The sequence below is a fragment of the Oryx dammah genome, unplaced genomic scaffold (assembly GCF_014754425.2).
Source record: "Oryx dammah isolate SB20612 unplaced genomic scaffold, SCBI_Odam_1.1 HiC_scaffold_24, whole genome shotgun sequence".
Classification (NCBI taxonomy): Eukaryota; Metazoa; Chordata; class Mammalia; order Artiodactyla; family Bovidae; genus Oryx; species Oryx dammah.
The window spans coordinates 25,184,221-25,198,779 of NW_024070208.1; the positions used below are offsets into that span (position 1 = coordinate 25,184,221).

At 36.2% G+C, this 14,559-nt stretch overlaps 1 protein-coding gene across 4 annotated transcripts in view; it reads left to right on the forward strand.

Annotated features, from left to right (window-relative positions):
- SPART (spartin) overlaps positions 1 to 14,559 on the forward strand; it is a 36,030-nt gene that overhangs the window by 16,049 nt on the left and 5,422 nt on the right. For all 4 annotated transcript variants that reach the window (XM_040267072.1, XM_040267071.1, XM_040267073.1 and 1 more), the window contains exons 3-8: positions 838 to 1,035; positions 3,359 to 3,514; positions 6,527 to 6,650; positions 7,184 to 7,378; positions 8,286 to 8,444; positions 8,522 to 8,612. In XM_040267072.1, coding sequence (XP_040123006.1) covers positions 838 to 1,035; positions 3,359 to 3,514; positions 6,527 to 6,650; positions 7,184 to 7,378; positions 8,286 to 8,444; positions 8,522 to 8,612 — 923 coding nt within the window. The remainder of the gene's footprint in view (positions 1 to 837; positions 1,036 to 3,358; positions 3,515 to 6,526; positions 6,651 to 7,183; positions 7,379 to 8,285; positions 8,445 to 8,521; positions 8,613 to 14,559) is intronic.

The window sequence follows — 14,559 nt, forward strand, 5'->3', positions numbered from 1 at the left end:
AAAACACCAATACAGTATACTAATGCATATATATGGAATTTAGAAAGATGGTAACGATAACCCTGTATGCAAGACAGCAAAAGAGACACAGATGTATAGAACAGTCTTTTGGACTCGGAGGGAGAGGGTGGGATGATTTGGGAGAGTGGCATTGAAACATGTATAATATCATATAAGAAACGAATCGCCAGTCCAGGTTTGATGCAGGATACAAGATGCTTGGGGCTGGGTGCACTGGGATGACCCAGTATGGGGAAGCAGGTGGGAAGGGGGTTCTGGATTCAGAACACGTGTACACCCGTGGTGGATTCATGTTGATGTATGGCAAAACCAATACAGTATTGTAAATTAAAGTAAAATTTTAAAAAATAAATAATAAAAGAACAGTGGCAAACAAAAAAAAACGACACTAACCAACTTCATGGAATTGTTTTGAGGATTAAATCAGTAAATATATGTGGAGTACTTAGAAACAGTTTGATTTTATTTAATTTCCACAAAAGGATGTTTAATAATAAAAGCTTAATTTACTTTGAACATTATTTATTTAAAGCTAGACTCATTATCGGTTAATGGTGGGCTATTTCAGGGCACTGGTTTTAAGACTGTTTAATTAGAGGAGCAGTAAGATTTTTAGCACAGTTCCTGTGTTTTGCAGGGGGATCAGACTAGCAAATGATTGATTTTTATTGGGGGTTTGTTGATGCTGATGGATCTACAGAGCCTTATAAAATGCATGTCAAACCTTCAAGTGTGTATTTGCTAGGGAAACAATATTTAAAACCTCAGTGAAAACCTTGTTTTGTTAATTGATTTATTTTCAATTAATCCTTTCAGGTTTGTGACTGGTTGTATCCTCTAGTTCCTGATAGGTCTCCAGTTCTTAAATGTACTGTAGGTGCCTACATGTTTCCTGATACGATGTTACAAGCGTCAGGATGCTTTGTGGGGGTCGTCTTGTCATCTGAATTACCAGAAGATGACAGAGAACTCTTTGAGGATCTATTAAGACAAATGTCTGACCTTCGGCTCCAGGTAACTTGTGTGACACCTTCAGGATGAAAACCTACTTTAACATAATCACTCCTGCTTTCAAAGAAATTGTAATAAGCTCCAGTTTGATCGGTAGGAAATAGTATATAATTTGCTTGTGTCTTCACAAATATTTACTACACATTGGGAATTGGCTGTAAATAGTGATTATGGTGGTCTCTGAAATCAAATTGTCTCGGTTTGAATTTGAACTCTTGAACTTAATAGCTGTCTAATTCAAGTTAATCTATATCTGAATGTTACCTGAATGTTGATCTTCCCTATTCTTTAGTTTCTTTATCATAAAATAAAGATAATAACATCCACTTTATTGGGCTATGATGAAGATTAAAAGTTAATGCCTTAAGACACTTATATCAGTGCTAGCAAGTAGTGTGGGTATTAGCTCTTGTTACGACCACTGTCTTACTTCTCAGTTGGAAAATTGGGCTCAAAGAGCCCAAAAATGGGACTCAATGGTGAAGTGGAGGTAATTTCAGCATTGATAGTGAAGTCGCTCAGCTGTGTCTGACTCTTTGCAACGCCATGGACTGTAGCCTACCAGGCTCCTTGTTCCATGGGATTTTCCAGGCAAGAGTACTAGAGTGGGTTACCATTTCCTTTTCCAGGAGATATTCCTGACCCAGGGATCGAACCAGGGTCTCCTGTGTTTCAGGCAGACGCTTTACTGTCTGAGCCACCAGGAAAGTTAATTTCAGCATTAGCAGAGGGATAGTGTTAAGACGTTTTAGGGGTATGAGGAATAGGTTTTATCTGAGGAAATTGTCTTTGTTCTTATGATGAACGAAGGCAAAATGTGATTTAAAAAGTGGTTGGTCATCCTGTGAACTTGCCTCATTTAACCCATTTTCTCTGCCCAATACTGATCTGTTTTAGGAAGTTGAAATAGAGTATAATGGAGATATTTTTTTTAAGTGTTCTTGCCCATCCTAATGTAGGACAAGGGAGGAAACCATTTTTGATTGTGCATATTGATAGTTATTAGAGTTTGAAGAAGATTGATAGCCTGGTAATATATATATAGTATATATAGAAAACCTTTTATTTTCTCCTTCCATCAACAGATATTTAGAATTCATTATTTAACTTGGTTCTGTGTTAAATGATGGGATGGTAAGAAAGAACAGAGAGGGCTATAAAAATACATATATAACAGCTTCTATTCTTGAGCATGTTAATAGTCTGTTAAATAACAACAGTATAGTGTAATCGATGATGGATAAAAGTAAAAGGAGATCAGAGAGGATTTCACAAAATAGTTTTGAGTTCAGTTATGAAAGATCTGTTCCTTTTATCTCAGAAAGTAGAATATATCTTCAGTCCATACCTATATCAAACATTTAAGGGCAAAGGTGATGGGAGCAGATCACCAGGTATGAGATAGGTCAGGGAGTCATCTCAGCATTAGATTGTAAGAACTGTATATGAGAGTGACCTGATGATCAGTATGAACTAAAATGCCAGTAAGGTATGCAAACAAAACCTATGACCCCCATAAGGAAGTGTGTGTAGCCTCAATATGCTCAGGAGAGTTTACAAAGACAGCACTGTGGTCAAATGGGTATGGGTTCAAATCTAAGCTTTGCTGTTTCCTAGCTGAAGACAGTGACATTCTTAAGTGATCCAGACTTTTTATGGAGCTGTTACTCTTCACCCCTACATTCATTTGACTTGTATTACCAAGCTCTAGGCAAGAAATTAAACTGACCTTTAGTTTAGTTGTTTATGTCCTCTGTTCGGTTTTATTTTTCAGTTGCATGTTATTTTTAGTTTTCTGTATTGTCCTAGAACTCCCAACAGTAAAAAAATAGCTTAGTTACTCGCTATACTTTTGACTTGTCTTTACTCTTAAGCATTCATTCAGCAAAGTGTATGTAAGTAGATTACCTTCAGTGTTGAGTGCAGAAGTGAAAAAAACAAAAGAAGCCTTCCAACAATGCAGAGTAATTAAACTGGATATGAGTTCCTTTAAACTCATTTAGTCCTATATGTGTTTCCTAAAACTTATTTATTATTTAACTAAATTCAAATGTGTCTGCATCTGATTTTGTGATCACTTATACCAGCAACTGCTATAAGTTTATCTCGCATACCTTCTTGTCTTTTGAAATTTACTTTAGGCCCTGTCCTGTGAACCAGAGAACTCAAAAAGGTTTGAGATTTGGTGATCAGATAAAAATATAGAGAAAGACTAGCAAAAGTAGTTGTAAAACACTGTCATTTGAATAAGTATACTACTGAAGCATGATGTACCATAGCTTAGAAGAAACGTGAATTTGAACTAAACTGAGTCCTTTTTTCCTAGACCAACTGGGACCGGGCAGAAGGAGAAAATGAATTCCAGATTCCTGGAGGATCAGGATCTGCCTCTGACCAGTTGAAGGAAGCCAGTGGCACTGACTTGAGACAGCTGGACCCGGGCAATAAAGATGTGCGTCATAAGGGAAAACGAGGGAAAAAGGTAAGTAAAGTGAAAAATCAACAAGATATGAGGGTGTGTTCTAGCCTAAAGGTACCTTTCACCAGTTTAAATTATTTATAAGATCCCCATTTACTAAAGCAGAGCAACTTGCAGATCACGGAGTGATCACTGGTCAAGTCATTAGAATCAGTGTTAATGTTTCCCTTTCCAAGGATTTATTTAAACTGTCTTAAACGATAGTCTGTGTTTGGAGGATACATCTTTTTCAACTATTGGAAAGATTTTTATATTCACATTAATGATGAATATGCTTTTTTGTTTTGTATTATCTTCTACCTTCCTGTATACACCAAGATCTTGGGTCTAGGTATACTTTTCCTTATACTGCCATTTTTATTCAGTTCCTTATTTCTTCATGTCAGCAGAACAGAGAAAATGGGCTTTTAAAAATATATATTTAGCATTTTTTTCTTTCATTTCTTAGATTCTGTGTTATGTACCAAATGTTGAATTTGGATTAGAGGTCAGTAAGTATTTATTGAGAGCTAGAAAGCTGCTGGGAGGGGTTGGGAGCAGGAGGAGAAGGGGACGACAGAGGATGAGATGGCTGGATGGCATCACCAACTCAATGCACATGAGTTTGGGTGAACTCCAGGAGTTGGCGATGGACAGGGAGTCCTGGTGTGCTGCGATTCATGGGGTAGCAAAGAGTCGGACATGGCTGAGCGACTGAACTGAACTGAGGAAACTGAGCATAATAGAAAAAAGTTGAAATTCCTCATCTCAAATATTTACCATCTAGTGGGGAGGATAGATTAGCAAAGAGAGAATTTCTACCCAACGTGATGGTTAGATGAAAGTACACAAGTTGTATAGAAGGCTCAGTTGTACCTTCCAAGAAGATGTGTGGTGTGGGAAGCAATTGAGGAGGCTCCTCCTGGAGGGCATTATGGCTGAGATGAGTCCTGAGGTGAAGTAAGCAAACCTATGAGGAAGGAAAGTACCGTTGTGTGAGTATTGAATTGTAAACAGTTTGGCACTGTTCATTGTTGTAACTCATAAGTGCTTGGTAATTGTCTTTGGAATTAATGAATGTCACATGAATATTGTACTTTTACACACCAACTGTCACTATGGGTTATGTTGAGCATCTTAGACCAGCTTTATGAGGATTCATAAATGGGCATTCAAAGTGGAAGTTAGAAGTTCATTTTTTAAAATTTAATTCTTTGATTTAAAAAAATCAAATTACATAAGATGGTAGATACCTTTGAAAAGCTTTACTTCCACCTTCATCCCTATCTACACCTTCCTTCTGCCATTGTAGGTAATTTTATTAGTGTCTTCTGTTTCTTTTCTGGGTTTTTTGAGGTAGATAAAAGCAAACAAAATCTGTTATTATTTCTCTCTCTTTCTTATACAAAAGGTGGCATCATATAGAGTGTTCTAGAACTTCCTCGGTCTTTTTTACATTGTATTTCATTGTATGAATGATCACAGTTTATTTAATCAGCCTCTTATTGAGGGGTATTTGGTGTGGTTGTTTGCTATTACAAACAGTGCATCAGTGAATAACTTTGTAGAGCTATTGATTCATACATCTGTAGGTAATTCATCAATTGCTTAGAGGTGGGGTTACTTTGTCAACAGATAAATGCATTTGTGATTTTGATAGATCTTGCTGCATTACCCTTCCTAAGGATTACACAGTTCAGATGCTACCAGGGGTAAATGAACACCTGTCTCCCCACAGGCTGCTAGCAGAGTGGATGGTTGCTCTTTCTGTATTTTGGCAGTGCAATGATGAGATAAGTATACTGGAGTATATTAATTTGCATTGCTCTTTTTGTGAGTAAAGTTGAGCAGAGATATAAGGGTAGTTCGAGTTTTTTCTGTGTGGTGTCTAGTCATAGCCTTTCTCTGTGATGTCTGCTGCTGCTGCTGCTAAGTTGCTTCAGTCGTGTCCAACTCTGTGTGACCCCATAGACGGCAGCCCACCAGGCTCCCCGTCCCTGGGATTCTCCAGGCAAGAACACTGGAGTGGGTTGCCATTTCCTTCTCCAATGCATGAAAGTGAAAAGTGAAAGTGAAGTCTCTCAGTCATGTCTGACTCTTAGCGACCCCATGGACTGTAGCCCACCAGGCTTCTCCATCCATGGGATTTTCCAGGCAAGAGTCCTGGAGTGCAGTGCCATTGCCTTCTCCCTCTGTGATGTCTAGGCATGTCCATTTTTATTACTGGGTTGCCAGTCCTTCTCAATTTTTAAGAACTCTTTATATATTATGGACATTGGCCCATTGTCAAAGATAGAACTTGCAAGTATTTTGTTCATTTTGTCTTTAGGTTTTATTTATGAGTAGCTTTTCCCCACATGTAGGAGTTTTTGTTTTTAATGTTTTATATTTTAAATCAGGTTATATTTCTGTTGGGTAAAATTTTGAGTTTCAAGTTGTTTTATAATATTATGAGGTCTGAGTTAGCCTACTGCTAAGTATTTATAATGAAAAAATAAATTTAGCTTTGACATTTTGAGTGTTGGCCCTAGCCATTGAATTAGCAAGTATTTCTGTGTTTGCTGTTTCCATTCAAATGGAATGGCAGATTCTGTGTTTATGTATTTTTATTTGCTTTTACTTGAAGTCTGTCAAAACCAGTTCATTTGGATGCATTCTTCATTTCTGATTGAGTTATTTAACACATCTTTTAACCTTACTGAGGAGGGGAATGATAGCCCTCTGAAGGAAATCAGTCTAGTCAAGGAAAGAAAAAAGTCGATTTAAATATAATCTGATAAATGCTGTATTGGAGGTATGTTGGTATTTAAATCTTACTTACCAGTGGGACCTAACATAAGACCAGAACAGTTTTCAGCTTCATGGTGGTTATAGGTATTGTGTTTTATGTACTAAAATGTACTAATAATTAGGTTGGCTGGAAATACTTTCATTCATTAGTATTTATTGGCTTAGTATTTTATTACAAAATGCTTATGGTTTTCCTTCATCTTAGTTTTTATTATTTTCACTTCTTGAAACATTTTTACCATTTAGACCAAAGGTACTTCAAGTGAAGAAGTTAATCTGAGTCACATTGTACCCTGCGAGCCAGTTTCAGAAGAAAAAGCAAAGGAGTTACCTGAATGGAGTGAGAAAGTGGCTCACAACATTTTGTCAGGTATTACAGTAATGATAACTTTTTTCGCTTATGATGTGAAGCTTTTGGGTGGGTCCCATTAGAGAATACTTGGAAAGATACTGTTTTAGCTTCTGGTTTTAAATGATCAGTTTATAAATACTTAAAAATAGAACTTATCTCTTCAAATGTTACATTTTGTCATATTGGTGTAAGTTCTTCTTGGTTTATTTTTCTCTTTTTTTACTCTTGGGAGAATTGGTAGTGAAAAGCTTCAAGAAACCCGAAGCTTTCAGAATAACTCTGAACATAAAATCAGTTATTTTCCTTTCCCCTTGGAAATCCCCTCTTAATCTTGGTATAGGTATTAAATGTATACAATGAAAGTATGAAATTGAAAGTCACTCAGTTGTGTCCAACTCTTTATGCCCCCATGGACTGCACAGTCCACGGAATTCTCAAGGCCAGAAAACTTGAGTGGGTAGCCTTTTCCTTCTCCAGGGGATCTTCCCAACCCAGGGATCGAACCCAGATGATCAGTCCTAATTTTATCCAGTTATTTTTCCCTTTAAAAGGTGCTTCCTGGGTGAGTTGGGGTTTGGTCAAAGGTGCTGAGTTTACTGGCAAAGCCATCCAGAAAGGAGCATCTAAACTTCGAGAACGGATTCAACCAGAAGAAAAGCCTGTGGAAGTTAGTCCAGCTGTGACCAAGGGACTTTACATGGCAAAGCAGGCGACTGGAGGAGCAGCCAAAGTCAGTCAGTTTCTGGGTAAAGTGACTTTAGATTCCTTTACTACTTTTTACTTAAATTAAAAATCTTCTTTTAGTCCAGATTAATCTAATCTCATTTAGATGATTTAACTTTGAGGGTAAAGAATTCGCACAAAGCAGTTTTACGCTGCTACTTGCGGTGGGATCTGTAGATCAGCAGCACCCACCTGACAGTCTTAGAAGTACGTCAGGCACTGACACACCTACTGATTGGGTATTTCCAGTTCACAAGCTGTCTCAGTGATTCTTACTTGCTTATTAAAGCCTGAGAAGCACTGGTTAAAGGTTACTTTGATGGGTGGGAGAGCGGAGCATCTGTGCCTCTGAAAGGGAATGTATTTGCCAAGTGTATTTACCATCCTGGAGTATGACACATGCTTTGAAGGACAAGTCACTGCATTTGAGTCAGATTTTTGCTGTGTTTACTTTTATGTAGACTTAAATACTTTATTACTATTTCAGTTGAGTATTTGCTGATAGGGAGAAAAAGTACAGATTCGCTTAGCTGGAAAACATGATAGTTGGATCTACCAGTCTTGCATTGCAAATTGAAAAGGTGAATGATTCTCTTCTAAGCAAAGTGATGAAACATTATATTTAAGATGCAGAGTTGGTGATGGACAGGGAGGCCTGGCGTGCTGTGATTCATGGGGTCGCAGAGTCAGACAGGACTGAGAGACTGAACTGAACTGAACTGAAGCTCTGCAAACACATCCTTAAACCAAACAATAGCCTTTGTTTAAAAAAATAACCAGCCTTGTTTTCATCCTTTTTAAATAGGAATGGAAACATACAATGAAACAACTTTAGATATTCATGAAAGAATTTTGCTTAGTGAGAATGGTAAAATCAAGGGGAAAATACATGTTTTTCTAAGTTTTTTTTCTTTTAAATGGTTATATTAGTTGATGGAGTTTGTACTGTGGCAAATTGTGTTGGAAAGGAATTAGCTCCACACGTCAAGAAGCACGGAAGCAAACTTGTTCCAGAATCTCTTAAAAAAGACCGAAATGGAAAATCTACCCTGGATGGCGCTATGGTTGTAGCAGCAAGTAGTGTTCAAGGTAACATAAAACTCTGAAAACTTAGGAAGGTCTGTTTGCCAAGGGTTGGTTTTACTTACTTTTGAATGTATTTTCAGGATTCTCAACTGTCTGGCAAGGATTGGAATGTGCAGCTAAATGCATTGTTAACAATGTTTCAGCAGAAACTGTACAAACTGTCAGATACAAGTAAGTTGAATTTTATCATTTTAATAATGAGATCTCTTATAGCATTTGTTAAACTCTGGGGATAATTAAAATGATTGTATAGCTATTTTTTTATTAAATATCTGATAAAACAGTTTTTTTTTTCACTTGCTACTTCTAAATAGACGAATAAAGATTCTAGAAATCAATAGTATTACTGTGACTTTGCCTTGTATTACTAAGTGTTATATTTGTTCATCATCAATGGAAAGAATAGATTCACGTTATTTTTAATGCCTGGAGTTTCTATATGCCTTCATGTTCTTGTCTGTGATTTTGGTGGGGAAAAGTTGAATTATATTTAAAGTATTACACTTTGTTAGTACTAGCCCCTTCTATATATGAAGAATATTAAAATTTCACATCTTATTTGAATGTACCACTGTGCATAGGTATTGGAACAGACAGATGGTATGACATGCCATTAAGAAATGAACAAACATAGAACTGAATTATTTATCCAAGTTCATCTGATAAGTGGTATTAAAGATGAGACTTAAAAACAGGATTTTAGCTTTTTATTCTGTCTTTATAAGTACTAGAAGGCTAAACTCAAATTTAGTATGAAGGACTTGAGTTGCTTTTTTTAACTTTGAGTTTGTTTAGATCTTAATAGTTAATGTTTATTTAGAAGAAAAAATCGTGTTCTCAGCTCTTGGTTATGTGTTAATTATTTACTCACTGACAGCGTTCGAGTTCATACTTCTGTATCAGACATTGTGTTCAGTGCTTTCCATATGTAGTGTTTAATTTTTAATGCTGTTATCTCCATTTTATAAATGAAGAAACCAAAACCATAGAGCATTAAACACCTGATTAAGAATTGCACCCTAGTAAGTGGTAGAGCTGAGATGTAAGCCAGGTCTTTGTCATGCAGTGTCAGGGAACAGTGCCGGGCCACCGCTCTCCTTGATGGGATATCTGTGTGAGTTTAGTATCTGGAATTCTTTTCCAGCACTACATCAATATGTTTAGACTCCCTCCCATCATAGTAAATTAGCTAACTAGTAAAATTACTAACTTAATTTCCAGCCTAAGTTGGTTTGGTCTGCTCAGTTCAGGGCAAACATACCTTTGAGTAAAAGTAACATGGCATGTCATCAAGGAGGGTCAGTTTTACCAGAGGATTTGGAAAAGCAGATGCAGAGTAGATCTGAAATTTTGATGGAAATGTAAAACCCAAGTCTCCCAGCTGACTTCTTGCTACTCTTGGCATTGACTTCTAATATAATACTCTTTTTGTTATGCCTTTTAGGTTACTTTTAATGGATTAGTCATCATTAGAAAAATGGCTTCTTTTTTTGTTGTAAGTGAAGGAGAAACTCACAAGTGTCTTTTAGACCAAAAGTGGATTATTTTTAGATTATTATGTGCTAGCATGGCTAAGTAGGTGGTCACATGAGTAAGTAGGAATTGCTTTATTGGATTTGTCCATTTCCTACTCCTTAAAAAAAAAAAATGTACCTAAGTACTTGAATTAAGCTGAGTCTTTTAAAAAGTTTGAAATTCACCTAACTAGGAAGTACAAGGTTTTGGTGTAGATTTTGTATTTCTTGTCCTTAGTGAGGAGAACTTAATGTGATATTAGAGTATTTTTACTGTGGTTTGGAGCTAATTTATTTCTGTTATGGTGTATATTGCTAGTTTTATCCTTTCCTCCAAAGATTCAGTTCTTTTTTTCAGAAAAGAAGCAGGTGAGGATTTAGTTAATTAGATTTGTATTTCCAATTATCAGGATACCTTAGTGTTAGCAGTAACTTAATTAGAAAGATGGGAGGGACAGTGGGAAATAACAGGTTTTGTCCAAGTAATACTATTTTCTCACTTAAGAATAATCTTGCCTAGAAGTAGAAATTGCCTTTTAGGAGAAGAAACTGCAGGTATTAAACCAGTAATAATCAATCACATTTATCACTGAAGAATTGGAAAATCTAGTTCTGCCATTTAGTTTAGTTCTCCATAATTGACATAAATTTATATTTGTTTACATTTATGAATTTACACCAGTTTACACTATGAAAGCTATTTGATACATGGAACATTTGTATTTTTCTACTCTAATCCAACTAATGATGGTATAATGAAGAAAACTTAATATTTTTTGAACATGTGTATTCTTATTGCCTATGAGAAATTACTTTCCCAAGTAGTTGTTTCAAATCTGCATTAATTATTTGCACTATGCCTAGGAGAAAAATATGTTACATAAATTTCCATATCAGGTTTCTTGTAATATAAACAAATACAAAGAATTACTTTTTAAAAAAAATTTAGGTATATTTAAAGGTAGGTTGTATTAGATAAGTATATTCTCCATGCCTTTTATGGTTTTGATTCTGATTCAAGACTGGGTTCATTGATTATGAATGACTTACCTAATGACCTGCTGCTACTGCTGCTAAGTCACTTCAGTCGTGTCTAACTCTGTGTGACCCCATAGACGGCAGCCCACCAGGCTCCCTTGTCTCTGGGATTCTCCAGGCAAAAACACTGGAGTGGGTTGCCATTTCCTTCTCCAATGCATGAAAGTGAAAAGTGAAAGTGAAGTCACTCAGTCGTGTCCGACTCTTAGCGACCCCATGGACTGCAGCCCACCAGGCTCCTCTGTCCATGGGGTTTTCCAGGCAAGAGTACTGGAGTTGGGGTTGCCTTCTCCAACCTAATGACCTATATAATTAAATGCACTCCTACTAATTTTTTAGGTAAATGTATAAGAAAAATTTGTTAAGACTTTATTTTTGTCAGTTATATTACTACTTTTGTTATATAGATTTAGGAGCAAGAAGACCTACAGGAATAAGGAAAAAGCAATTGAGTAACTTTAAACCTACTATACCTAATTGCAGTATAGTATCTATTAAATAATTCATCACTCTTCTACATAGCTTCTAACTTTCACCTTTAAGTTCCTTTTTTCCACTTTAAATTGTTTAGAGGAAAATAATATAACTTTAGTAAGTTAGGTACATTTTTGTTTCCCTCTCAGTAATATTTTATCTTAGAACATATATTTGTGAAGAATAAGCTTAGTAAAAATATTTTCCTGTAGCAAATTAACTCTTTTAAGGTGTAATATTTAACTGATTTATTTAGTAAATTTTAATTAAAGTTTCCCTTAAATTTTCACTGGGTGAAGGGACAAATTCAAATCCATTTGAGGGTATCCCCTGTAGCAGATGTCATATTATCCATAAAACTCTATATCACATCTACTCAGGAGTTGTATAGGATCAGTCTTTTCTTTTCAATATGGTAACTGTATAAATATTTAAGTATCATTATGTCTTTCGCTTAATTTTTTCTTTTCTACTAAATACTCCCAGTTTAACAATTCCGTATATAGTATGGTTTCCAGATCTTTCCTTCATGAATGTTGTTCTCAAAATATGGAACCCAGAGTTGAATCTAATATTCTAGAGGTATTGTAACCAGCTTGAATACAGTGGGGTTGTCTCCCTTGATTTGGTCATATTTAGCATGTGATAAATATGGAATAGAAGACAAAGGGTATGTCTTTATAGTAGCTGTTACTTTATTGACCCATATCAAACTTGTTTTTCTTAACTGAATTATAATTGCTTTACAATCTGAACCTTTTCCTTATTTTTAGATAGTTGATATTTGTACCTAAATAAAAACTGGCTTAATTGTACTTCATTGATTTTGATTTTGACTCATCATTAATTCTGTCTTATCATTTTGGCTTCATATTTTGATGTGTGCCATGTTAGCCTTACATTTTGAGTTACCTGTAGGTTGAAAGATGTGTTCTTTCTTACGTCTTGAGATTTTTTCCACAGGTGTTTGTGTGTGTGTGTGGATAAAGTCAAATCACATGCTTACTGTAGCCTTTCTTCCTGATTGATCTTTATCCAAGATTTAATACTTACTGAGACTAGTGGGTCAGCTGTCTACACATCTCCTAACAGTATTGTCATTTCCCACCTTTCAGTTTTGTCTTACAGATACTTCTTAGGGTGGTTGTTTTCCACACTCATTTCTTAAATATTGGTTCTGTCTACCTATGGTTTTACTCTGTACTCCCTTTTCTGCTCTTGTGGATATCACACACACACCCCACCACACACACACACCCCACACACACCCCCTACCACCACCCCCGTGGCCACAATTATCACCTATATCTCAGCAACTCTTAGATCTATATTTCCTCTTAACTTTTAATCTACAGACTCATACATCCCAACTGCATACCACTGCAGCCATTCAGTCCACAAGTCTTTTTTTTTTTTAATCCCTTTAGCTCCAGCCTCATTACCATTACCTTAGAATAGATTTTCATCATTTTTCATCCAGCTCAAAACTTGTTTCCTAACTGATTCCTCAGTCTTAAACCCTTACAGTTCACAATGCAACCTGTGATAGATCCGTCTGAAATGCAAATTTGGTCATACCATTCCTACAGATTTCCAGATAAAGTTTAAACTCCTTAGCTTCACCTATAAGGTTGCTTGTAACCCATTTGTGTTTGAGAACTATTAAGAAGATATTTCTGTTTTAAATATTTAAGGTTAACATTTTTAAGAATAACTTTGAAGATTGCATGTAAATTGAATTTTAGGCAGATTTATTAGAAAGTTGTGATGATATTTTGCTATAATGAATGAAATCTGGAATCACTGCCAGGGTGCTATTTTGCTATATGTTACTGAATGCACTGGAGAAATTCCTGAAAAGTCTCATTCAAATTGACATCTGAATCCCATTGACTTATTTAGAGCATTCTTTATATTCATTTTTTATTTTTCTTAAATTGGTAGTATTCAGTATATAAAATGTAATTCAATTAGCTAATTATAGTTAACTTTTTTAAAAGGAAAAATAAAAAATAAGCTTTTTTTTTTTTTGCCAGAGATAGGCTTTCTAGGAGTCTTTAACAATGTAGTTTGAGTCTGAATAAAGAGAAGAACTGAACAGTTATTAAGGCAAGAGAGGAGAAAGGGATGTCTGCCAGGAATCCTGGCTCCTGGGCATGTTGAGAAGCAGAGGTGATGAGTGAGGAGATATTTAAAAAATAAACACAACTTCTGAAAAACTGTTCTGTAGAGTCTTTAAAAATATCTTTAGTCCTATGGAATTTTCAAAGTGCTTTCACATACATATCTCATAAGATAAAGGAGAGGAAATTTTATGAGGTACAAAGAGGTGGGGACTTCACCTGGGTCATGTGGCTAATTGTTGGCCCATTTGGTATTAGAATCTTAATTTTCTGACTCCCAGTTTAGTAGTTTTCTCCAAACACTACCATGGCCACATTCTTCAGTCATCATGTCACTTGACTGCAGTTAACCCAGGCCTGGAGAGAGAAGCCCTGAGAGGGACCTGCTCAACCGAGAGTTGGGGGCACCCCTCCAGTGCTGAACCTGCCTCCGCCCCTTTATTCTCACTGAGCCCGAGCCATTGCCACGTGGTGACTGTATTTGTGACTGAGGCCTAATTAAGTGTGAGAAGGCCCCATGTCTTCTGCAACATCAGCAATTCTGTGGAATTACTAGGGGTTGCAAAGCAGCAGGGACTGGCAGAAAGCAGTCAGGAGCTTTTCCATTGGGTGACTATTGTGAAAGCCCCAATCAAGAGTGGTATAGACGTAAGGTCTGACAGATTGTAGGCTCTGCTGTGCTCTGGTTCTGATTAACATTCTGAATGAAATATTCAGAAGAATTATAAGATTATTGCATATTTCTAGCACTGAAGTTGGAAAAAAACAGAAAACATGAATAAACCAATAGGGTCACAAACCACAGAAGGCCAGGCAAGTAGTAATAGAGGACTTGTTAATTTGGAGGTCTGATCCAGTATAAGAAAAAATGTCCAGATACTGGTCACAAAGCATCTAGGAAACTTCAGTATGTTCTGGAGGAAAGACTGTAAAATTTTGCCTTTTTGTTCTAGTTTGTTGTTTAAGCAG